The sequence below is a fragment of the Acanthopagrus latus genome, chromosome 3, assembly GCF_904848185.1.
Source record: "Acanthopagrus latus isolate v.2019 chromosome 3, fAcaLat1.1, whole genome shotgun sequence".
Lineage (NCBI taxonomy): Eukaryota > Metazoa > Chordata > Actinopteri > Spariformes > Sparidae > Acanthopagrus > Acanthopagrus latus.
In genome coordinates, this window is record NC_051041.1 from 12,245,382 (window position 1) to 12,256,940 (window position 11,559).

Below are 11,559 nucleotides of genomic sequence, written 5' to 3' on the forward strand. Positions count from 1 at the left end.
CGCTGTGACTTTTCTATTCGATGAGGAGCAACTGTAATGTTACCCAATCTCCCTCTGATGGATCAAGTAAGTGTATATCTGTTTAATCTAATATATTATTAAAGACGCAATATGTAAAAAAAAAAAGGCCACCTGTTGAATTCAATTATTAAAAACAAATGGGGGTCAGCATGTCATCGGAGTGATTGCCACCATTGTGGCTGTTTAGCTCGTTTAGCAGTGCGTCTAGCGGTCCCGGCCTGCGTCACTGCTGGCATGGAACAGGGCCAGCAGGTTGTTTCCTGGCACAATCTGTGGAGAAGCCCCAGAAAGAAGTCACTCTCAAAGCCGGTTTCATTCACTGAACCCCAAATCTTTATTAACCACTGCTTGCTCACAAAGATATATGTGGAGAGGGGGGAAACACACAAATGGAGAGAGAGAGAGAGAGAGAGAGAGAGAGAGAGAGAGAGAGAGAGGGAGAGAGAGAGGCAGGTAGGATCACCGTCACTGTCTTGTTTGTGGTGTACTGGTGACAGCTGTTACACACTGGAGCGGTGTTGGTTTATACTTCAAAATCACACGGCACGAACGTTCGCTTATCTACCCGCCCTTTTCTGAAATACGCACACTCACACACACACGCACACACACACTCACACTCACACACATCTACGGGGCCCTGGCGCGTGTGTGTTTGTGTGTCTGTGTGCGAGCGACAGGGTTCAATCTCAGACCCCTGGTTACAAACTATTTGGATACTTTAATACACTCATATACACCTTTTACAGATGGCAATACTGTGTTCATGGATCATTGTTGCAGCGACAACCTGTTATGGCTTCAATATCTTTCCCGTGCCAGCCTTCGTAGTGGAGTGAAGTGTAATGATTCCGGTAGGCGCTGATGACATCGAGCACTACTCTAGCCTCTATGAAAAAGGGTTAACAAAGGTGGGACTTTTCTCCGGCGTGAGACTCACAGGCTGATCTCAGGCGGAGCTGTTTAATCTCAGTCGTGTCGTGTCATTATTGTAAAACGTGATCGTAAAATGTGATCGGAAGCTTGTTTCTGAAGAGCGCGAGAGGCCCACCATTGGTCAGGGATGTTAATGTGAGCCTTTTTTTTTTTTTTTCCGGCGCCAGATGGACAGAATCTAGCGAGCTCCCGCCGAGCTCCGCGCTATGACTGGCTTAATGCCTGCCCATGTGGAGAGAGCGTGTTGAGCGAGTGCTTCTACAGTATGTATGTATGTATGTATGTGGAGATGGAGAGGTTGCAGACAGAGGGGAGGAGGACAAGGATGGGCTCATTAAATGCTATAGTGTTCTCCTGCGGCACAGTCACCATCTACCTCGCAGGAGTGGCTGTGCAATGCGACGGCTTGCGGTCCCCACAGAAAAAGGCAAAACGGCCCCCCCCCTTCTTCCCTTTCTGCCAACTTGTCCTGCGCACATCCCTCGGTAATTGGAACACTGGCAACGAAAAAAGAACTGGATGGAAAATCACCCCGACCGGACGCAGATCCAATTTTGGCTTCCAGATCTGCGGGGTCAAGCGAGCGACGAGGGGGGAAAGCGGGGGGGGGCAGGATGCGGGGCCTTGTGAGGACGCAGCCCGTCGCAGCACGATATCAGCTAGCTGGCAAACTCACGACAAACACCTATGCCCGGGACGATTCCCAGGCTGAAATGAACAAACATGAAAATGAACTAAATCATTACATCCATATATATGCAAGGTGAGGGAACTTATATAGAAAAAAAAATGGCACACTGCAATCAATACTTTTGCTGCTTGTATCGTACTGTATATAACAAAAAAAGAAGTATTTACAAAAAACCAATACCCACTGTCGCTTGTCAATTGGATTTTTTTTTTTCTCTTCTTCTCATTTGAAACGAAGCAAAAACATTCTTTTTTTTCTTTCTTTTTTCTTGGGAAGAGTGGGCGGGAGACATTAATCTTTCTTTTTTTTTTAAAATCATTTTTGCTTTTGTTTTTGTTTTTTGTTTTTTTTTGTCCACCCCCAACCCCATTTGAACCTCCCACTGTCTCGGGGTGGCGTCTCAGGCTGTGGTAGTTTCATAGTAGTATGGGGGAGTATGGCAGGGGGGTGGAAAAGGTGGGGACATGTGGGAAAGAGGTGGGGAGAGGGGTGTTCCGCAGGGGTCGGGGGTGGTGGCTGGGGGTCTGAGGGGTGGGACGTGGAACCTTGCTGGGGCTTCTCACGCTGTCACTTCTTCTCTCAGCTCCTTGTTCCTGCGCACCTCCTGAGCATGCCTCTCCTGGAGAAAAAACACAAATAGGTTGAAGTGGTCATGTTTTTTGCCTTTACAGACATTTTTCCCTCCTTGCTCACTTAAACGATTCCCTAATTTATCGGCCTGTCTTCACATTTTCCTGTGGCTTTACATAAATCATTCTTGCCCCTACCATCCCAATTCCCCAGAAGGCAGGATGTACCGCACAAGAAAGCTAGTTATCGCATAGTTTCCTGCAGGCCTCCATCTTGATATAACGACTTGTTGTACTGGAACATTTTCCAAGCTCCGACTTCTGAGTTAAATACACCACATTAAGTCGGCGGCCATTTTACTCTGACGTCACAGTCAGGGTGGTTATCTCAACCGACGTAGCGTACTGCTTTCATCATAGGTTGCAAGTCATGTGAGCTTAGCCTTAAAAAAAAAAGATGAATAGTGAAAATCTGGCGGACATCAGGAAGTATTTCAAGATAAAAGTACATATTTGATAACCTATTAGCTTCCGTTAGGCAACAGCTAGCGTTAGCAATCAACCGCTTCCTTGCTAACATTAGTGTTTGATAGAGTTACAATATATGAAAGTAAAGGCGTAAATCAGTCCTAACATATCATGTGCATCTTGGAAACATTTATTTAAACCTGGCAGTGAAATGCATAGGATGTAAATAAACAGTAATGTTATCTAGGAAGTGGCTGAATGCTAATGTTAGCGTACAGGAATTCAGATATGCTGTTTCACCTTGAATCACTGGTGAAATTGAACTCTGACACAAACTGGAAGACCTCAAATTGTATTCAGTAGATAACATTAAACACCTCAAATTCCAAAACATCAGACTAAAGGGCTGGCTAAATAGCCTCAGCTACACTAGCATAATCGGTTATAAATCTATAGCATAGCAGTTAAGTTATGGCTTGTGATGCTACAGTGACTTCCTGTTTACATGCCTCTAAAGATCTTTTTTTTCGCAACAGGTCTAAAAGTGACAGAAGTCTTAACATTTGGCAATTTTCAATGCTGCAACCCAATTTACATTACTATACCTATAATGCCTATAAGTGTATATATAAAAATAAAAACATTTGTTTGTTTTTTTTAGCTGTTTTACTAGTTTTGCAATCCCTAAACTTTGGAAACAGGATCCAGAACATACTCCTATCTAGAACTTGTTTGTATTAACAAAACTTTCTGTAAAGTTTATAATCAGACAGTTAACTGAATCATTTTTTTTTTCATCATCCAGGCCAAACTGTTTTCTCAGGGAGAGGGGTTCGGCTTCATAACTTCACTATATGGGCAATTCTGCTCCTCACCCTCTCCTGCAGGCGCTCCATCATGGAGGCCAGGTAAGCCATCCGGTTCTCCTCATTTTGCTCCATCTTCATCTGGAGCTTCTCCTCGGCCATGCGGCTGAAGTTGCTGTTCTCCTCCATGGCCTTCATGAGCACGATGCGCTCGTGGTCCCGCTTCTCAGCCAGGGCCCGAAGTACCTGCGCCTCGTGGGACTGGAAGAGGAAAGCGTGAGTCAGATGAGTCAGATTTTGAGGTGCTGATATATTGAAGAGCACCCGTCGATATGTCTTAATATTTAAGCATGAGTCAGAGCTGGTGCAACTGATCAGACTTAGCATGTAAACTGAGTCTGATTAGCATCTGGATGTTAGAGAATTTTGTTCTCCTTTCCATCTTCTCCTGGCATTTGCGAGAATTTGATATAATGTGCGTCTGACCTACAGTATTGGACATCTGGTGTCAAAGAACATCTGTCCAACTGTGTTATTGATCGCATGATTGATTTGTTGGTGGGTCGCTGGATTTGTCAGCTGCTTGGCTGACTGCATTGACATTCGAATCAATGACTTGCAGGAATTAGCCGATGTCGGATTAGATTTTTTCATGGCAATTTTGCAGCTGCGTTAGTCAATGAGATGCACTATTGACCGAAGGACCAGGCATCATTTTAAACGTCAAACAGTTAAATCAGCGCACCAGTAATATTGTGTTTTTTGTTTTGGGTCAGAAGCTGTTAAGTTTGGTGTCACAAAAAGCTTCATTACAGCTTTTTGTGTCTCTTGAAACAAAGTGCTCTGCGGGGAGCTGGGTGCAGTATTGACTGGACGCATCCTTACTCTCCTCCGATCCTCAGCTGCCTCCAGTTTCTTCTGGATGTCCTCCAGGGAGAGGTCCCTCTTTGGGGGGCTGGTGACGCAGTGGGCAGCGTCAGACACAGGGGAGGACGGCTTCAGGATGACCTCAAAGGCCTGGCCTGAGGCTCGCTTGTTAATGGGTTTGATGTCCATGTCTGGCGTGCGTGTGAATTAATGAGAAAGGGAGAAAACAGGCAGAAAAAAAAAAATCCTTTGTCGTCTCTGTGTGACTTTTCATTTAAGTATGTTTGAGGGAGGAAGATTGAAAAAACAGTACCTTCAAAGTCCCCCATGATGTTTTTGCGAGTCTCGGGGTACAGACAGGAGCAGATGAGCGAGAGGACTGAGATCTCCTTCATCTTCTCTTTGTACGCTGTGGAGGCAAACAAGACTGTGTGTTACACCGCGCCGCCAAAACACACATGCACACAGACAACATATCATTAACCTACTAACACACACAAAAAAACAACAAAACGTGAGGCATCATTAACCCATTTCTGTCTCCACAGGAGGGCCTTCATGTTAATTTTCCAGATGTTTTGGATGAATAATTATTCATCAAGCCTTCCAAGAAGAAACCCTCTTCAAAGGAAGTGCTGTGGAACCGAAACGCTCTGGCTTTTTTGCCGGGCGATTTTGCAGCCTTTGTTTTGACAGCGAGCCGCGATGGGGAGCAGGAGGGACGCATCCTCTCTTGGCCTAATTTCCCCAACAGCCAAGACGCTGCCGTCCCCCACAGGAGTCTCCACACATCATTAGCTATGCATTTCATTTCGGTGTATTATTTATCAGCCAGCCAGACCAACGCCCCATTGCCTTTGAGCCGCTCGCCAAAAAAACACAGATTGGCTTGAAGCATTTCAGGTAATTTAGAAAGCCAAGAAACAACAGATATATAGATAATCTTCGGGTTGTTTCTTATCTCCCTCTGACTGTGGCTTGCAGATAGCAGACGAGGGTTTGGCTTATCAGTGCCCCGGGTCCGTTTATGATCCAAAAAGTTAACAGCGCTGGAGCAACGCTGGCATCAAATAATACCGGCTGCATTTGGCAGCCTTCTCGGCAGAGAGCGACAAAGTGCTTCAAAGGGCAGACAGAGAAAAAAACAGAAGAGCAAAGAACAACCAACCTTCCCTAACCTTGATTGCTTTTTATTCCTGTGTTTTTTTTGTGTGTGTTTTTTTTGGCACCTTCTGCTTTGTAATGTGAGCCCTGAGTTCAGCAGCAGTCCCTGCAGGGAGAACGGCAAGAATATCTGCATCACACTGCAGGTTGTGAAACACTCTGCGTTCAGCACATGGCTGCCGTGTTTCAGGTGCAACGCCCCATAGCCGGGATCTACGTGCCGACTGTCATATTGTGGCGTAATCAATCACTCGGAGCCCGGGGGCCTGCAGGGCTGAATCGTGGCACATTGATTCATGATTTGCGGCAGGCTACAGTAGCAAAGCCAGAAATGAGATTTACTGCGGAAGAGCGTCTCCATGGTGGGGTGCGGTGTACAGTATGATTAATCCAAATCCTCTTCCTCGCTCATATTCCCTGCTCACTCCCTTTCTCTCTTCTTCTCCTTGTTGTCTCTGTGTCTCGCTTCTCTGCCCTGCAGACTGGCAGGCGCCACAGTAATGTGATCAACTCTCAGATGTAGCTCTCACTACTCTCTGATGGCCTTGTTAACCCCTTCCCTGAGGAGGAAGCGAGAGAGAGGGTGGGGAGCATGGTTAAGGGGGTGCAAAAGTCAGACATACAGAAAGAAAAGGGAGGGAATGAAGATAAAGGTGGAGCTGGGTAGAGAGGCAGAACAACAACAAAAAAAAAATGATGGGGAAAGATGGGGAAAATGTTTGGGTGGGGCTTAACACCTTCCTCATATAACCAGGCAGACGGGAGGATTAAAAAAGCAGCAGCGGGGGCAGCTCCCAGTGGGACCTGCAGCCACCATCAACTGCCCCCAGGACAGCCTAATGGAAGCAGCCACCTCAGGTGGATGGCACTTTAATTCGTAATTAGTGGACCGCACCATTTCTGCTGACAAGGGGGGGGGGAGAAGGGCTTTTGGAGGGTTGTCAGGTTGTCAGGGGCTCATTAGGTGCTGTGTATATGTCAAGACCCCAGCAGCCATTTTCTCCCACACACAGGCCCACTTGACAGCTGAAGACTCAAATGGTTAACACTCCAGTGGAGCAGGTAATTTGGGTTAAGTGCTCATGGAGCACATCAGCAGAGGCTCATGGTTGGTGGTTGCCAAGTTGTGGATGAGGCCTTTTCTGGGTTCAACACATCTAGAGTTCTGGTTTACAATGGCAACTGATCCCCCCCCCCAAAATGAATCAATTAATGTGATTATTTTCTTCTTTCTAGAACAGGGCACATCTCTATTTCTGGTAACAGTTTTATTGCACACGATTCTTTACAGTGATTGTATATTTCATTACTTCATATATTCTACATACACTTATTTGTGATTATCTTCTCTATTTATACCTGCTTGTTCTTATTTTATTCTGAGGAGCCACTGTAAAGTATTTCAGATTCTGATTCTGAAAAAAAAAAAATAAGTGGGTCAATAAGGTATATAAAAAACCTGAAAATATCCCATACAATTGAGGGAATGTCATCGAATGTCTGACTGACAGTCCAAAACCCAAACATATTACATTTAAAGGAGCAGTATGTTGTTTTGGGGAAGAAATGTTAATCAGAGGAAAAACACCTTCATTGACTGATTTCTTTTTTTAATGACTAAGCAAACTAAATAAACAAACTCTCATTCACACTTTCTCACTTTGCTTATATTTGGCGGACCCTGCCACCTTTCTCATGCAAACACTGCTCTGTGACCTTATTTTCTTCTGAGAACAGCTTGTTTATTCACTTTTGGAAAATAGAAATATCTCTTCGAGTTTGTTTTATCGACGCCTAGGTGCTGTAAATATCAAAATTCTCATAAACGACATAGTACGCCTTTAAAATAATATAAAAAGCGGTCAGTCTTCGCATTTGAAGAGCTGGAACCATCAAAAGTTTTTGCAGTTTCCACAAAAAACATAAAAAGACAAATGCTTGCGGCTACTTTGTTTAGTTCTATCTGACTATGAATGCATCAAAGGACATTTCATGTCTTTGTTATCTTGGAAGATAAGGCGCTCACTGCAAATTGAAACCAGCTCTCTAACTCAGAGCCGCGTCGATTTTTCTTTCATATCCCTAATCGGAAATATATGAGATTCTCTATTGTGCCAAAATGAGAGAATATATCTTCTGTGATTAAAAAAAAAAAAAAAAAAAAACCTCATTCCCTCCCATTGGATCAGGCACATGACAGATGATCTCAGAGTGACACCCCACAGCAGGAAGTGTCCAGACACCAGCATCAGACACGCTGGGTCAGCCTGCCAATCTGAGACGAGAGGAAATAATTTCAGACGGAGCTGACAAACGCTTCGACGTTCCCACTCCACTCCTCCCCGGCAGGCTGGTTTCATCCAGTCAGCTCTGCATCCTCTCAGAGAGCTGCCGTCCCCACCACAGCCAGCACAGCCGGCATGCTGCACTTCCTCTTTCAATCCATCAGCCAAAGAGCACAGATCATCAATATCTACTGTACCTCCTCCACCCCCGCACGCATCCCTCTTCACCAGCACCCTCCGTTTTCATCTGTTGCTCGCATATCCTCCCTCTCTCCCTCTCTGTCCCTTTTTTTTTCTTCCCAGGAGCTGTAATTCTGCGTTGGCGCAAAAACCACCACACCTCTTTTTTTTTGGTACTTCTCTGCCTCCATTTCTCTCAGCCACCATTCCTCCTCCAGACTCAGTGTCTTTCGTGCTCAAAGTGAAAAGTAAAAAGCTTCAAGATACCATCGACGGGGCTTTATTCTTCAGTCTTCTTCAAAGTGTTTGATCCACGTCGACATAACAAGCACAGAATATACAAATGGAAACAGCTCAGTATCAGTGGGACTAAACACTGCAGCGTAATCTAAGAATAAAGATCCGAAAGATCATTTACATGACCCAGTGTATCGGAGTGTTTTCTGTCCTCTTGGCTCCTATAACCCAGCAGCACAATGAGCCTGGCGTCCCTCTTCAGGCACGTACAGGCCCCTTTACAGCAAAGCCACCCGGCAGCCATATAATGGCAAAATTATGAAGGTATTACAGTAGCAAAATTGGCTTTAAAAGAAACAATATGGCCCCCAGATGACCAGGAGTAGGTCTGGTTCGTTTGAGGAAGGAGGGATGGGCTCAACCACACCCTTACGTGGTCATTTTCAAAGAATCAATGAATCCCTAGGCGTACAAAATGTCAGATTTACTGCAAAAGCGCACAACTCAGTTTCCTGAATACAGCGGTGATGCCTTCAAATGTCTTGTTTTGTCTGAGGACCAATGAAAAAAACCCAAAGATTCAAAGTATATTGTCATGAGAAAAAAAAAAAAACAAGAAAAAGAGAACCCTTGCCTGAAAAATGAATGAAATGAGCGATCATTACCATCACGGTCGCTGGCAGACGATTAATTGATTAATCATCCGATTGATTGCTGAATAAATATTTAAAAAATGCAGTTAGCTGTCTGGATTTGAATTCTGCCAGACTAGGGCCTTAAAATGTCTGAACTGTCTCACCCGGGAGGATGATGAACATATCAGGAGCGTACGGCATACCACCACCGCCAGCTTGATGTCACCTCTTCCTTTAAGAGCAGCGGTCATAGGAACCAGGAATGGGAGTGTGCTGCATTGATCGATGACGGGACCCGGTGATAAATCAGGATGAATTATGAGTCCGGGGGGGTAAACTTTGGAGCTGTGCACATATGACGACATTAGCGATGCAGGTGATGGAGATGAGTAGTGCTGCTGGATTCGGCCGCTTGGTACAATTTCCTGGTTGTGTTCCTTGTGCACAAAGGGATTGATTTTAAGGGTGCTGGCTGAACGGCCACACCTAATTGGAGACGACAAGTGTGCGGGATAAGGATCAAGTGGGGGCTGGACGCTCAGGGGAGCGGTTCGCGTGCCAGAGGGTTGCAGCGTCTTCATGTAAAACCGCCTATAAAACACGAGGCGCCAACGTGAACTCAATGACCCGTGCTGACTGGCATGATGTGTCTGCCCCCTGCCCATCCCATTCTGCCAGTCCTCCAGAGGAGGAGGAGGAGGAGGAGGAGGAGGAGAGGGGAATAAATATAACAGTCAGGGTTTTAGTCGCCGGCGTCCAGGACCCTCACCGCTGTCTGTCTGCATGCCCCTCCATCCATCAAGTGTCTAGTCAAGCAGAAAACAAACACACTATCCCCTCCACCGGCCACACACACGCACGCACTGCACTTTTTTTTTCTCTTTTCTTTTTTTTTTTTTCCCAGCAGCCATTTAGACACCCACACCTTCCCCTTAAATGTTAGATAATGCTGGTGCAGGTCGCATCCAGTGTTTACAGGCCTCACAAAGAGATTAAATGTAATAAAAAAATACATCAGGCCTTTATATGCAGATTCTCAGGCTGACACACACACACACACACACACAAGGCCATGACAAGCAATCTTATTTTATTGCTCCAAAGGCCTGATAATAATAATAATAATGATAATAATAACAACACACATGATGGGCCACATTCACAGTCTATAACCTCCCTAATAGGATTGGAGTCTGATCTGCTCGTTTTTTCATCGCCAGTCGTAAATTCCTCCCTCGACTGCAGAGCGATTCTAGAAAAAGGATGATCCTTCTCTCTCTCTCTCTCTCTCTCTCTCTCTCTCTCTCTCTCTCTCATTCACGCCTTTTAGCGGTCACCCCGCAAAATAGCTTCACCGCGGCTCTTTTTCCACACTAACATGACCCAGTTTTTTTTCTTCTTCTTTTTTTTTTCGCGAGGGAGGTTTCGTCACGGTGAGGTGAGGCGCGGCGCACCCCGCACCCTGGAGAGCGCGCGGGGCCGAGCTTCTTGGCTCCGAAGGGGGGGTACCGGAGATGTTGGGTGGGGTCGCCTGCGCTGCATTATGCCGCACGGCTCTGAGTCAGGCGGTGAGGGGCAGGTGCGGCAGGCAGGCATCGACCGAATGCTGATGCGTGATGGGAGGGGGGGAAAAAAACGCATTCCTAGTGTCGATATATAATAATTGCTGATTTTTTTGTTTGTTTTTTATTTAAAGATGCGTCACTGATACGGCAAGCTGGACCCCAAAACTGGCTCGTATTGATCCGCGCTTTTTAGGACCTTCTATGTATTCTCTATATACTTTTATTAGCTGAAAGGAAAATAGAGGATTGTGGGGGGTAAAAATAAAAACAAACCCGCTTCAATCTGAATTTTAAAGACTTGCAGAGGAGTTTGGCCGCTCCCATGTCATCAACCCCTCAGCATCCTTTTGTGCCATGGGTGTCGCCACAGCCTCTCAGCATCTCCCAAACCTGCGAAAGCCTCTCTCGTCTCAAGCAAATATGACGACAATAAAGAATAAGAATTTTTTTTTTTTTTTTTTTTTTTTTAAAGTTCAAAACTCACCGATTGCGGTCTTAGCCATCTCTGTACGGTGGTAGTGGTGGTGCCGGGGCGGGTTGGCCGGAGGAGTGTGCGTCGGTTGCTGGATGCTGTATCTCAGGGTGAAGGGAATGCTGGTAAGGCACTGAGTCAGCAGAGACGGGGGCTGCCGGTGCGCCTGGTGGTCTGTAATGAGCTGCGTCAGGTCGGCGGGAAATAACTAGAACGCCGCCGGAAGTGTGGAGGCGCATCCTTCAGAATAAAAGACACGAGCGCCGTGGATTCGCGCAGTTTCATAAGGTCGTCACCCAGACCGACATCATGGAGAGCGGCAACAATGCGTCGGTTAATCAATATTAATCAGCCCTAAACCCTTTTGATGCCTTTACTGGTTCATTATTTAAGTGATTTTTCCAAGCACACGTGGCAAACCAATTTCCTGCTCCATGCCTCTCGAATGTGCTGTTATTCTGTTTTCTATGTCAAATATGATAGAATACTAATGAATATATTGGATTTTTGGACATTTGTTTGAATATTATGAGCTGTATTCTATTCACCTCAACTGGCATTTTCCAATATTTTCTGACATTTTATATACCATTAAAGGGGTGTCACACCATCAGATATCCAACCATAAAACTAAAAAAATAAATATTGAAAATAATAAACATT

General features: G+C 45.4%; 1 protein-coding gene across 1 annotated transcript; it reads right to left on the reverse strand.

Moving 5' to 3' along the window:
* Positions 1-637: 637 nt before the first annotated feature.
* stmn2b (stathmin 2b) lies at positions 638-11,083 on the reverse strand. Its single transcript, XM_037092561.1, has 5 exons — positions 10,909-11,083; positions 4,672-4,767; positions 4,377-4,549; positions 3,561-3,752; positions 638-2,267 (listed from the first exon to the last, which is right to left on the reverse strand). The coding sequence occupies exons 1-5, from the start codon at positions 10,925-10,927 to the stop codon at positions 2,208-2,210; spliced, it is 540 nt and encodes a 179-aa protein (XP_036948456.1). The 5' UTR covers positions 10,928-11,083; the 3' UTR covers positions 638-2,207.
* Between the last annotated feature and the right edge of the window lie 476 nt (positions 11,084-11,559).

Coding starts and splice junctions, on each gene's coding strand:
- stmn2b (XM_037092561.1), bottom strand. Junction 4,550..4,671: donor CATCATGGGGGACTTTGAAG/GTACTGTTTTTT, acceptor CACGCACGCCAG/ACATGGACATCAAACCCATT. Junction 2,268..3,560: donor TGGAGCGCCTGCAGGAGAGG/GTGAGGAGCAGA, acceptor TTTTTTCTCCAG/GAGAGGCATGCTCAGGAGGT.